The following is a 14,579-nucleotide window of genomic DNA, read 5'->3' as shown; positions in this document are numbered from 1 at the left end:
AAAAAGTTGCAAGTGCCGCAACAGAAATCAAAAGCATTACAAGTGCCCATGCAATCTAGGAACCTGTAGAGCTTTCGACGAAAACGTTAAACAACGTTTAACGTTTTGTAACAGTTCGATTACTAGTGCATTACGTGTAGATGCAATCCTGACCTGCGGAGCCTGCACCCAAAACAATGAATACGAGTCAAAAGCACTACAAGTTTACACGCAAGTTAGATCTGAACGGTTTGTGCCCAAAAGATTGAACACAAGTAAAAAATACTACATGTGCCCCATGCAATCCACACCTGTTGAATATGCACCCAAAACATTGAACACAAGTAAACAATACTACATGTGCCCCATGCAATCCAGACCTGTGGAGCATGCTCCCAAAACATTAAAAAGAAGTTAAAAAAACACTACACGTGCACATACATCCAAGCCTGTGGTGCTTACACCCGATACATTAAAACACTTTCCGTACGCACACACACAGAATCCAAACTGGCTCTTTCCGGCACAATATCTACAGCAGTGTGCACTCTAAGAAGAGACTCCAAAGTGACATCGGCACATCCACGGCACAGCACACACACACAGAGTCGAAAATGGCTCCGGAATAACACCCACCGCACTGTGCACATGCGCAAAGAAAGTACAAGATGACTCGGGCAGATCCACATCACTGCACACATGCGCACACGAAGTCCAAAATGGCTTCGGCACAACATCCACCCTGTGTGTGCGTGTGTGTACAATCACACACGCACACATACACTTCAAAGTGGCCCCGGCGACGAGTTAGATGCATTACCGGTGCTGGCGGCGACGACGGATGCGACGCAGTCGGTCACGGACGCGTTGCAGGTGGGCTGTGCTCGGCAGAAGCACAAGGCGGTCCCGCACAGCCTTCCCCTGACTGTAAAGACGCCTCGACTGGAGGCCTCTCCGCTCGCGAGCTGCGTCGGCGCTTTCTTCTTCGTCATCGTCCTCGTCAGAACTGCTGTCTGAGTCTGACTGGGGCTCTGGCTCAGCCTCTCCTGAGCAGAGACAGACATTGTGGAGCACCGCACAGGCTGCCACGATCGTGGCGGCGATCTTCGGATGATGATAAAGGGTTCGGTGCCTGTGCAAGCACCGGAACCTCCTCTTCAGCAGCCCGGTACAGCGCTCCACGACTGCCCTCATGGAGGCGTGAGCCTGATTGTATTGCCCAGCCGTTTTGCCAAGTGCTGGCCGCACAGGCACAGGCGTTATCAGCCAGGGCTCCAGGGGGTACCCAGTGTCCCCTGCATGGAAGGAAATATGACTGTTCCTTAGACATCTGAACAATTTTACACAGGTGCTACTGATCATCTCTAGTCCCTCACTCGTATCTCATTAGGAGAATGCTTTCACAGGAACCAATCAACGGGTATTATTTAGTTTTAATCAATTGCTGCGGTACGTCCGAAAAGAATACCTAGTAGTTTGCTGACACCTTTGCGCGTGCATCGTATCGATCTATAGAGTGTCATTCTTGGAGGTGAAGAATGCTCTACTCAAACTCCCTACCAGTGTCAAGTATGTGCTTCATAACAAAGATGCCTTAAAACTGATAATGCATGTTCTATTTCTGTATCTCAAGAACTAAAATTTTTCCACGAACCTTGACTTGACTTAAATGGTGGTCGCCTTTGACTGAAACGTTAAGGCCTTTCCACACACTTGCGATTAACTACAACCGACTGAGACAAGACCGGTTTTTAAGCCTCTTTTGATTGCTTACTACCAGCTCCGCAGCAACGCACCCAGTAGTAAGACGCTTAAAAAACCGGTCTTGTCTCATTTTGTCGTACTTGGCTCCAAGTGTCTGAACGGGCCTTCACGGTGCTGAATTAAGATCACTCACCAAGCAGGTGCTCATTGTGCCTGACAAGATGGCCAGCGACGCACTCCTGGCGCACCCACGAACGCCTCCACACATATGAGTTGTGGGTTGAGCCGGGCATCCTGGGGTCGATGGCCAAAATACGCAGGTCGGCGTCAGACATCTAGAATAAAGAGGACACGCTAAGGGAGGTAGGACAGATGCTCGCGAACAGTTTGTACAGTTGTCGCATACATTCCTCAACCCTTACGGGTCGCTTTTTTCTCATACAGGTGTTTCTGGACAAGTTTAAATAGCACCACGTCTACCCAGTGGCATAGCCAGGGAGGAGTCTTTTGGGATTTCAGAACCTTCCCCCCTCCCCCCCCCCCCCAGCCGACCCTATACTATACACATATATTTAGAGCCTCCCACCCCCTCCGCCCCCCCAAGTCATGGACATCCCAATCACCTTCCCCCTCCCCTCCCTCTCCCTTTCCTATTGAAAACAATTCCTGGCTACGCCACTGCGTCTACCGGACACACAAACATATACGACTCTGGAATGCCCCTGGCCCGAACACTTACGAAAAAGAGTAAGGCTATACGCCCGACGTCGTGCACCTTGGCCGGAGATGGCTATACACACGACGCGGAGGGATCATGCCATTTGGGTCACCCTTTTTGGACGGCGCGTGTATCACTGTGGAACGTGTTAACCAACCCCCCCCCCCCCTCCCCCTTGCATTCACTCCGCTTAGCAGCGACAGTCTGTGGCTGCTCATTACAAAACTATCAATCCAGTTTCTTCCCCGCACACGCCGCTTCGCGGCGTCCAGCCGGCAGCCCAAGCCCCGGTTTCCCTCATTACACGCCTCCCGAAAGGGAGTCCCATACCATTTATTTCAGCAAAGTTTCGTCGAAAACTTTTTTTTTTTAGCTCTAATTGTAAAACATGAAATGTCTAAAATATCTCCAAAACAATTATGCCCATTTTCTGGATTGAACCCGGGTCCGCTCCGCGACAGGCGGACACCTTCCCACTAAGTTACGCTACAACTTCAGATATTCGTTTTATACGAGACCTGACTCTATCGGAGTAAACGCGATTTGGTATTCACTTCTTGTGCGTCTGGGAGCAACACGAACTGGAAAATATGTTGTACTTACCACCATGACGTTCAGGGTGTAGTACAGTTTTCTACACCAGTAGAGCACCTTCGTCACGGTAGGGTTGTACTTTGAGGGCCCCTTTATTGCGATGAAGATGCCGTCGACGCATCCGACGACTCCGGGCAAGGAACCGCGGCGAAGGAAGGCTTCTTGCGTCGCCGCCCGTTCCTCTAACAGTTTAGTAACATAGGTAACAGTTTAGCCATACCGGTCACCAGTTTGCCAAAGGGGTCGCCCGTATGGCTCAAAGGGGTCCCCCGTATGAGCCATAACGGTCACGTATTTGGGCAAACAGGTCACTTCTTTGGCAAACGGGTCACTCGTCGGGGCAAATGGGCGACTCGTTTAAGCAAAGTTGTCGCACGTTTGCTCAAACCGGTGAACATGTTGCACAAGCGGTTGACCGGTGACCGTCAAACTGTACCGGTTTAATCAAACCGCTCCCGGGAGCCCGTTTGGTATTGAACGTACAGATTGGCGGCCCCTTTGAGCTGTTTGGGGTCCATATCACAAGAGCGAATGACATTTTAGCGAGCGGCGACTTTTGAGCGAATGGACGGTTTAGCGAATAACGGGGGCGCGCGTTAACCCATCCGTCGCGCTGCGCTTTACGCCGCTTCGCGGCGACAGTCTGCCGCAGCTCATTACAAAAATATGAACTCACTTGGCCCACCCGAAAAAGCCGCTTCGCGGCGTCCGACTATACGCTAAAGTGTCGTTCGATGAAACGTGGGCGTTCGCTAAAACGTCATTCGATCAAGTGAGTGCCTCCCGAGCTGTTTGAGCCGTGGCAGCCAATGTTTCCGGAAGGCTGGGAGCGCCGGTTCATTAATTTCAGATCGTCCGCGTAATGCAAGCAATTGCATTTATATATTAAGGGCGCTGATGTGCGCTTATACTGCAACTAAAACTAACACATTTTCTTTTCTTCTTTTTACGTAAACGCGCGACGTTGGTGAGCTGATATTTTTGACAGAACTTTAAGACTTTGTCCATCTTGTTTGCCTCAATTTTCTTATTGAGCTCGAATCTCTCTCGCAGAAGACGCGACCGCATGAAAGAATGTACTTCTAGAGTCCGTTTCACTACATTTCAAGACGCGGCAAAGGTAGCGCGAACACGTGCCTGCAAGAACATCGAGCATCGCGAGAGCACGCCCGCCGTTGCAGCAGTCAAATTACGAGCTTGTGCTGGGTGCTTTTTTGGCTCGGGCGCAAGCCGAGCTCATGGCCGACGCCATTTCCAGCGTCCGTGCTGAAATGCGCGCGTTTCGTTTCCTTTCCAAGGCTGCAAACGCGACGTGCAGTGGCAACTCCGAGAGAGAAGAAAAGCGCGTGTACAGCAGTCCGTGCACCCTCTCCCCTAGCATTGACTGCATTGCCACAAAAAGCCAACCGCAAGTTGTTTTTTTTTGTTTCTTTTTTTTTCCTTATAGAATGCATGAGGAGAGTGTTGCGAGGGAGGGGGGTGGGGTGTCCCGGTGTCTTGCTCCTTGACCTCGCCGTCGCCCCCTTCCTCTTCTCTGGTCGGCTCTGTCACGTGACCAGAGAAAGGGTAGGGCACTCTTCACGCTGATAAGCGTAGCCAGATGCGGCTGCGCGCGCGTTGACAGTCTCTTGTTTCTTTGTCTGCTTGTTTTCCGTTGCAACTTCGTTTGTCCTGCCTGCTTCGATCTGCCGCCTTTCCCTGCGGACTTATAGGAATGTCTCTCGACAACGTATGGGATGTGCACCAAATGTTCGAAAACTCCTACGGGTATATCGGCAACAAGCGATTCTTCAAAGAAGTAAGGAATTCTTGCGGTTTGGCTGGGTTCGGCATATGACACCTTGTGCGCCGCATAGTGTTGAAACTTCAACGAGCCTTCCTTTTCGTTTTTGTGTTTGTGTGGTAGCCCTGCTTTGACCGCGACGACAAACATCACGGATTACATCTTTCAAGTCCGCTATTTTTATGGTAAGTGCTTTGCAAAATACGTGTTGGCAACGATTGACCGCTCTTCTACGCGTACTCTTCCAGGTTATCCGTAGAATTATGCAGCGCCTATTCACGCGGCTGCCGAAAAAATAATTTCCCCGAAACTATAGCTGTATAGTCTAGAAATACCTCGGGTCTTGTTTGCTTTGCAATCTTCTCAGTTGTATAAAAGCTTAAAGTGCCTCGCACATTTCACAGATCGCTTGCACGTATGTACTTGTCGTCAGGAGAGGTAATAAACTTCGAGGAGAATTGGAAACAATCCTTTGTGTCTGTTTTCCTGTCCATTTGCAGGCACCTACGCGAGCCCATTTGTTCTGCGTGTTTTCCTCGTGTTATAAATACGTTTATGAGTTTCGGGACGTCTTAAATAAGTTTAAAATAATTAACGTCCCAGACGATACCCATTTAGGGCTAGCAAATCCGAATGGCACGTTCAAACGTGTGGTCACGTGCCAGGTCGAACGGGCACCCGTGTCAAATGGGCATCCGTATCAAATGGGTACCGTTTCGAACGGGTACCGTTTCAAACGGGTACCCGTATCCCATAATCACGTTTGATTCAAACGGATCGACAGGTTTGATTCAAACGGGTCGACCAGTTTGAATTTCAAATGTTTTTTTTTCAGTAGGGTGGTGACTGGCTTTCTCAGTGTAGACAAGGCTGTCTTCTAACCGAGTAGTGCCCTGTCATCTATGCCCTTGGCAGCTAAATGACTACTGGGCCCGACCTGTGGGGCATGTCCACAGTCCTGAAGACAGAAATGACACTGATATTCGAGGCAATATTCGCGCGCGCGCTTGAGAAAGCTAAATGGCCATATCAAGTTAGTATTATTCTATTGTAGTAGTTGTATGTGTGCCTATGTATAGCTGCCCAAGTAGTTTGTCCAGTAGAAAGGCTTACATGAAATCCGATTTGGCTTGATTAGGAGTAGCACTATTGGCCCAAGCAGGACTGTTCAATCTACCTGCATCATGTCTATGGCCCTCGTGGGGTCCGTCCGTCTGACAGATTATACTGCTAGCGCACATCACGGCTTGATACTTCATGACGTGTACCCGATTGTGGCGAGAAAATGATGGCTTCTGGTCCTTTGATGGATGGCATATAGGTTGGGCCGTGCCGTCGATGGTGCCCCAACAGTTGTATAAGGGAGCTCCTTTGTTGGTGACTGGAGAATAGAGAAAAAAGAACTTTATTACATGGCATCATGGCATAGTTACAACACAGCCAAAAATGGTATGAGATATGAGACGCGTTTCCCATGAAGGAAATATTGTATTTACATATTTATGTTTGCAAAAAGTAAACTGTGTAGTAAACTAAGGACATATACACGATCCGTAGAGGCCACCAAACGGCGCTTGCAAGGCCGCTATCCCAGATTGCGGAGCGGACCTCCTAAGACCCGACATGTTTCAGTATAGACCCTTTCCAAAATTCAGTCTGGCCACTTTGATCACTATCATGATGTGTGGAATGGCATCTGTGCCATATACCAATGGCGGCATTATAAGATGCCGCCCAGCAAGGATGCATGTCTGATTTGCTCTCGCTGTTTTTACGGACGACAAAGATTTCTTCGCTGCACTGAGTGCCAACTTCGCGCGCATACGAAGTGCGTATGCTTTCCGGAGACCGAACGCACATTTCTTCAGCGTGAGGTGAGCTCATTTGTCTGCCAAAGCTGTGCCAAGATCAACGGTGGAGCTAGGCCTAACGTCAGCGGCGCGGTCTCCGGTGACCCCGACGACCAGTTCGCCCGCTCTCCTCCTCCGCCATCGGCCTCCCCTACTCGTCCGGCGACGCTGCCTGCCTCCTCTCCCGATGGCCTCGACGCACGTGGGGACGCCAGCCTTCAGTCCCTTCGGTCCCTTCTCCTCGACGCGCTGGAAGGAATTTCTTTCCTCACCGAGGAGGTTGCTTCCCTCAGTGAAGACAACGCGCGTCTCCGTCGTGAGCAGAGACAGCAGGCGGAGCTCCAGGCAGGCTCCATCGCCTGTCTCCGGGCGGAAGTTCGCAGCTTACGCGATGTGCTTGGTAAGCGTGCAAGAACTGATGTTGAAGTTCAGGCAGGGCCCTGTGGAGGAAAAACATTTGCTGCAGCCCTGCGTTTCCCTCCTGCCTCGGCTCTCTCTGCAAAGCCTGCAGGTGCACCAGCAGACGGGACGACGAAAGATGATGCGCTGCCTGGTAAGCCGAACCCGATGAGCCCGCAGGCACCGGCATCTGCGCTGGTGAGCGAGGCGTCGGTAGATGATCCACTTCCTGTCAAGCCCAACCCGATCAGCCCGAAGTCTCGAATCCCCGCGCAAGCCGGAGCGTCCGTGGCGTGCAAGCTGAGCGTTGCCCCCTCATCTTCCCGCCGGAGGGCATTGTTTGTGACCAAGCTGGATCCGGTCACCACCTCCACTGACGTCGTTGGGCATCTGTGTTCCCTCGATGTGGAAAACTTGAAGTGCCACCGACTGAAGACTCGCTACAACACTTACGCCTCTTTTCACGTCTCTGTAGCAGCCGAAGACTTTGAGAAACTCTCTGACCCTGCTTTGTGGCCGAAGGATTGTCTTTTTAAACCTTTCAGAGGCGCTCTTCGTCAAGAACTCCTTCACTCGTCTGAAGAAGCCCACAAGCCCAACACTAAATACAAAGATGAGTAACGTCGATTTGTTTTACCAGAATGTCCGTGGCCTGCGGACGAAAGCTGAATGTTTCTTTGCCAACATTACTCTATCTAATTACTCAATTGTTTGCTTAACGGAAACTTGGTTATGTCCTAGTGTTAGTTCCTCCGACTACTTTCCGCCTTGTTTTGATGTCTACCGTCATGATCGTGATTTCTCTTCCCGGGGCCGAGTAGGAGGCGGTGTATTGGTCGCGGTTAAACAATATAGTTCACGAAGACGTGAGGATCTGGAGAGATTTCCTGAGTCTCTGTGGGTGGAAATTGAGTGTTCTAGCAGAGAACGTATTTTAATAGGTCTGTTTTACCTTCCTCCTCAGACGACACCAGATGATTTCCAAAGATGTCTTGCTGACATTGAAAATACTATTAATGATTCACAGGGGAGCAATATCTTAATCTTGGGGGATTTTAACGCTCCAGGGATTAACTGGACACAATTCAATGTCCTTACTGGCAACTTTTATTGTAAACAAAAGTGCAACTATCTCCTCAACTTTACTTCCTTTTTAGATCTTAGACAGCACAATAACATTCTAAACGACCAAGGTAATGCTTTAGATTTATGCTTTTCAAACACGGACGGTATACATGTGGCTCGAAGTGAACTTTCTATGGTTCCTGAGGATAGCTATCACCCAGCTCTTGATGTAGTTCTTTCTATTTTTGATCCTCCGGTCCTCAGTCCCTCTAATGGTCCTTCCCCACACACATCATATAAGTATTCAGCGGGGGACTACACTGGAATGTATCACCATCTTTCGGGTGTTGACTGGGCTTCTATCCTGGAGTCGTCTGATATCAACGGCCAAGTATATCTCCTCACAACTGTTGTTCAGGAGGCTATGGACATGTATATCCCTCTTAAAACGTCTAAAAAATCTCGCTTCCCTATATGGTTCTCTCGTGAACTCAGAACTCTTTTAAAACGGAAAGATTTTTTGCACAGGAGGTTTAAGAAAAGTGGTCCTCCAAAGTGGGAAGTTGAATTTAAAATTTGCAGAAAGCGATGTAAGAAAATTTTCAACCGTGATCGCCAGGCGCATTCTGACTCGGTGGAATCAGATCTTGTTAAAAATCCCAAGAAATTTTGGAGGTACGCTAAATCGCGCTTGGGGAAGAATATTGAGTCCGAAATCGTCTTGATTCAGCATAGCGACAGTGCGAAGGGCACGTCTGAGTTGTTTGCTGATCACTTTGCGTCAGTTTACATTAATAATAATAACTGCTCCTCATCTATTTTGCCTCACTCGAACGTTTTTGGCGACTCATTAGGTTCTGTGGTTGTCGATGAGGAATGTGTTAGGCTATGTATTAAGAAAATGAAACCCACATTGTCTGCAGGTCATGACGGGATACCCGCTGCAATTGTTAAGGCTTATCATGAATTACTTACGCCTATACTGTGCACGATTTTCAATAACTCCTTGACGTCAGGGATATTCCCTGACGACTGGAAACTGGCAGTGGTTGTTCCGGTACTGAAATCTGGAAATAGTGGTGATGTTCTTAATTACAGACCGATTTCTCTTCTCTCTTCTTTTTCCAAACTCTTTGAAATGGTAATCCATCAATTTCTCTCCTTCAAGTTTCGTAGTATAGTCATTCCTAATCAGCATGGTTTCATGTCCGGCAGATCGACATCCACCAATCTCGTATCTTTTATGTCTGCTGCCTCTGAAGTAGTTTGTAATAGAGGTCAGCTTGACGTTTTTTATTTCGACCTGAGTAAGGCATTCGACGTAGTCAACCACAACATCCTCTTATACAAGCTTTCTTCGTACGGAGTATGTGGTTCGGTATACAATTTGTTAAAAAGCTATTTGTCTGATAGGCATGCCTACGTCCGCGTCAACAATACTACCTCGTCCTTGTACAAGGCAAGCTCTGGAGTGCCTCAGGGATCTGTCTTGGGCCCCCTCCTTTTTAATATTTTTGTAAATGATGTCTCTCGAGTTATATTAAATTCTTCATTTCTGCAGTACGCTGATGATATAAAACTTTACAAAAAAATATCGACCTTAGAGGATTGCATCGCGCTTCAGAATGACGCATATTCCTTCGGTCGTTGGTGTTTAGACAATGACCTCCGTTTGAATCATTCTAAAACAAAAATAATGACATATTCTCGCAAGACCCATGATATATTCTTTCCATATAGTTATCATGGCGAACTGCTGTCACGTGTAAGTGAACTGAGGGACCTTGGAGTTGTCTTTGATTCAACCTTGAGATTTGACACTCACGTCATCAAAGTGGTTCAATCGGCCTTGCGCACGTTAGGTGCCGTGTCTCGCATAACGAAGGAGATCAAAAGCCCGTCCGCTTTTTTTACGCTGTATTGTTCCTTAGTTAGATCCCAGCTAGAGTACGCCTCGGTTGTTTGGAACGGCATTTCCAAAACTAACAGTTCATCTGTCGAGCGAGTCCAAAACAAATTTATTTCTATCTTTAAATATCGTTACCTTGAGAATGGTGATCCTTGTCTGAACGGTGTGTGTAACTCGCAACTTGTCAACTTGTTGAGCCTCCAGCAGCGTCGGGTGAAGGCAGATTTGTTGTTTTTGTTTAAGACCCTGCACGGCTCGATTAACTCTCCCAGCCTTCTGTCCGAAGTGAGCCTCAGAGTTCCACGTGTGCCTACACGGCTCCAATCATCTTTTTATATAGCTCGACATTTTAGCAACCTAAACCCGATCCAAAGATCGGCGGAGTGTTATGATCGCTACTCTGACACAATTGATATTTTTAACTCATGCGGGAGCAAGTTCGGAAATGCTGTTCAAATCTTCCTCTTGCAGGAAAAGGGCTGATCAGTTGAAGCGCTGATGTAGTATTTGCTTTTTGCTCTCACACCTGGTGATGTCTCTGTTTTGTGCTTTTGATTTCCCTTGTTAATCTGAGTGTTTTTCATACTTGTTAATATTTTTATTCTCAGACTGGAGAACTACGTTCTCCTTCTGCACTCGTGTGTATGCGTGTTTGTATGTGTGTGTTTTTGCTCATTTTTTTTAGTGTGCCAGCACTAAGACCGATTGGTTGTTCCTGGACACTTTAATAAACATTGATTGATTGATTGATTGATTGATTGATAATAGGAGTTTATTTTCCAACAAAGTACAGGTTGGAGGGCGGCTTGGAAAAAAAGCTCTTAGCACAGCTTGACTGGTCCCAAGCCCCCACGACATCAGCAGCGGCAGAACAGCGGGAAAAAAAGATGAGAAAAAAAAATCTACATTTTTACACGGAAGAATCATTTGCACTTATATTAGAAACCAAGTCGAGCTCTATAAGAGGACACTGCCGCAGTTTTTTCGAACGCAAACACATGAATTCCCACAAGAAAAAGCATACATTGCACAAAACACTCTCGTATAAGAAATACAACAAAACATTCAAAAGCATCTTTCAGTCATGGTCGTTCCGGCTAGAGAGTGTAATTTCCCGCAGACCGCCCACTGATAGGTTATCAAGTTATATGTCATCTGTAGAAAGCGGATTCAGAATTGTTGGAAGTGTGTGAGTTATGGTTTGACGACCGTAATCTGTTCTAGAGAAAGGCAGTATCCATGGTAACATTATACGTGTTTGATAACTGCATTCTCTTCTTTTTAGATTTGATAATTCTTCAAGATATCGTATGTGCATATTTTGTTCAATTTTATATTTTATGCATAGGCGATATCTATACAAATCAAACATCTTCATTACACCAAGTTCATTGAAAAGCAAATCTGCCGGGTATTCCAGTGAAACATTGCAAATACTTCTTAATGTCTTTTTTTTTGCAGTACGAATACCTTTTGAAAACTGGTAAGTGTGGTTGTACCCCATATTAAATGACCATAGTTTATGTGGGAATAAAATAAAGAATTATATAGTAACAGGTTTATTTTACGTGGCAAGATATGCTTATTGCGGTATATTAAGCCAGCAACGCTGGATAATTTGGTTATAATGAAGTTAACATGATCATCCCATGACATAGTCTCCGAAAGAGATATACCTAGGGTTTTAATTGGTGAAGCTAATTTTATTTTAGTGGAGTTCAAAAAAATTGCATTGGTTATATCTACTTGTTTATTCCTTGGGCGGAATAAAATTGCCTTAGTTTTATTTACGTTCACTTTTAAAGCGTTACTTTTGCTCCATCTCTCTAGTTGCCTGAGTGCATCATTTGCGTTATACATGAGTTCGGTGGCGGTATCACCAGTAAACAACAAAGTGGTGTCGTCAGCATAAATTATGAACTTCGCTGTTTGGCATATATTTATGACGTCATTTACATAAAGGTTGAATAAAAACGGTCCAAGGATCCTTCCCTGAGGAACGCCTGATCTAATTGATTTTACTACTGATGAATGACCGTTGATATGTACATATTGTTTACGATAAGACAAATATGAATTCATAAGCGCTGCTGATTGACCACGAAATCTATACATTTCTAACTTCTTAATAAGCAAGTCGTGATCGAGATAGACAAAAGCCTTTGTAAAGTCCCCCGCAGGGGGCACCTGTGAAAGCAGGTGTTTGGAGAGTGGCGTCTCCACGGACCCCGAGCCATGCGGGTTCGCCCGCCCACGTCTGGCTGTGCGTGGCATTCCCGTGTCTGGGGAAAAGGGAATCCTGGTGGTTGAGCCGAGCCCGGGGCAGGTTTGGACCCTTCGGGGCCCCCCGGGCGAGGCAATACACCACTTTGGCCCCCGCTTCTCATAGACGGGAGTCCTGGTAAGGCCCGGCCAGGATGATTCAGTCTAGTCGCCACTTCTTCTACTATCTCCTCCTTTCTTTCATCTTTGTCTTCTTCTTCTTTTCACTCTTCTCATTTCTCTTCTTTCCTTTTCAACTCCTTTGGCGGCAAGGGCTAACCTTGGGTGGTGACAGATACTCTCGTCCAGATCCACACTTGGTTATAGTTTCTGGGTAACGCTAATAGAGTAATGCTTCCAGCAAAGCCATATTTGTTATGGGGTGTTACCTATTCCCTCGTTGGGCTCCGTGGTGGGCGGCGCGCCACAGATTCCGAAAACCCTTTGCCTTTTTATGGCGCCCCTCTCTTCTCAACCCCGAGCAGAGCGACCCCCGAAAAGGGTTCGCCCCGCTCCCCCTACTTTTGAAAAAGCTAATGAACCTGAAAAATATCCTCGATTTCTTGTACTTCACTCTACAAGTGACGCTGTGCATCTGTCAAAAGTTTCGCCCCTTGTCATTGCAAAGCATTTAGAACAAGTGGTTGGAAAATGTTATAAGGCAAAGAAGCTTGCTGGAAACCTCCTTGTTGAGGTAGAAAATAAGCCACAAAGCACAGCACTCTTGAAGATGACAAGCCTGGAGACTACCCGGTTACTGTCACCCCCCACCGTACCCTGAATACTGTTCGCGGTGTCATCTCAGAAGATGACCTCGAATGCAGTGAAGACGAGATCCTTGAAGGTCTGCGCAAGAGTGCTGTCGTTGCTGTTCGACGAATCACCTTAAAACGTGACGGAGAAGAAAAACCAACCCGCCATCTGATACTCACATTTGAGCTCCATACTCTTCCATCCACCGTGAAGGCAGGGTACTTGAATTGTAGAGTCCACCCTTTCATCCCAAATCCTCAGCGGTGTTTCCGCTGCCAACGTTTCGGGCATGGTTCCCGAAACTGCCGCGGCCGAGAAACATGTGGAAAGTGCGGTGGTACTGACCATGTAGCAGACATCTGCGAAAATGAAGTCAAATGTGTGAACTGTAGCGGAGCTCACCTGGCTTTTTCTCGCTCCTGTCCAAAATGGAAGGAGGAAAAGATGTCCTGACTTTTAAAGTAAAACATAACCTTAGCTATCAAGCAGCCAAAGAACAGCTTGCCTTTCAGGCAAGGGGTTCTTATGCCCAGGCAGTGTTGAGGGGACCCCCACTGTCTATGGCATCTGTGGAGACACAGACTTCTTCGGAAGACCTGTCCTCTCCACAGGGGTCCCCTTCCGAACCTCTGAAGGTGACGCACACTCAGTCACCTTCATGTTCTAAGGGTGCTGTACCCTCCATGGAGGGTACCACTCCCTCCAAGGTACCAGAGGTGCCATCAGCGGCCCTAGCTGGCCCTTCTGGCAGGGGTCGAGGGCTCTCTCCTCGTGCTTCCTGCAGCCACCTGAAGCCCAGGCGGACAGAACAACCTCCTCCTCCGCCCAAGGGCCCAGCGCTCTCGCCGGATGAAAAAATGGACGAGAGCCTACCGCTCTCTGAAGACGATCAGTCTCTCCCTGAAACAGAGTCTCCTCCTCTGGTCTCCTCTGAGGTTGTAGGACGACCAAAGGACACTTCTAAGAAAAAAACAATCCCACGTGTTGAGGCACCAAAAGCCCCGTAAATTTATGTTCTAGCTTTCTCTGGTATATATATATATATATATTCTGACTTCCTTTTAAGATATCAATCTCCGTTTTTCTTCAGTGGAACTGTAGAGGCCTCCTTCCTAACTATGATGATGTGAGCCAGCTACTTGACGATCACGGCCCCATTGCATTTTGCTTGCAGGAAACACATTTAAAAGCGAGCCACACTAATATATTAAAGTACTTCCAGGTGTTTCGCAAGGACCGGTTACAAGCCGTTCATTCATCTGGAGGCGTTGCAGTTGTAGTGCAACGCTCAACCCCATGTAGCGAAGTGACTCTGCAGACTTCGCTGGAGGCTGTGGCAGCCCGCATTTTGTTAGATCGTTTAATTACAGTATGTTCCTTATATATACCCCCCAGTTATCAGCTAAAGATTGAAGAGCTTGAAGACCTTGTTAGCCAGCTCCCACCACCTTTTCTGCTTTTGGGAGATTTTAATGCACACAATCCTTTGTGGGGGAGTGGCAGACGAGATCCCAGAGGGGCTCTCATTGAACGCTTTCTTCTTTCCTCGGGATTCTGCCTAGT

At 47.5% G+C, this 14,579-nt stretch overlaps 1 protein-coding gene across 1 annotated transcript in view; it reads right to left on the bottom strand.

Annotated features, from left to right (window-relative positions):
• Positions 1-795: 795 nt before the first annotated feature.
• LOC120841192 overlaps positions 796-14,579 on the bottom strand; it is a 28,611-nt gene continuing 14,827 nt past the window's right edge. The window contains exons 2-4 of the mRNA XM_040212056.1: positions 3,005-3,175; positions 1,877-2,018; positions 796-1,274 (exon numbers count right to left, since the gene is read on the bottom strand). Of these exons, the coding sequence (XP_040067990.1) occupies positions 796-1,274; positions 1,877-2,018; positions 3,005-3,175 (792 nt within the window). The remainder of the gene's footprint in view (positions 1,275-1,876; positions 2,019-3,004; positions 3,176-14,579) is intronic.

The sequence above is a fragment of the Ixodes scapularis genome, unplaced genomic scaffold, assembly GCF_016920785.2.
Source record: "Ixodes scapularis isolate PalLabHiFi unplaced genomic scaffold, ASM1692078v2 PGA_scaffold1__304_contigs__length_218370807, whole genome shotgun sequence".
Taxonomy (NCBI): domain Eukaryota; kingdom Metazoa; phylum Arthropoda; class Arachnida; order Ixodida; family Ixodidae; genus Ixodes; species Ixodes scapularis.
This window is presented reverse-complemented; position numbering and strand designations above follow the sequence as displayed.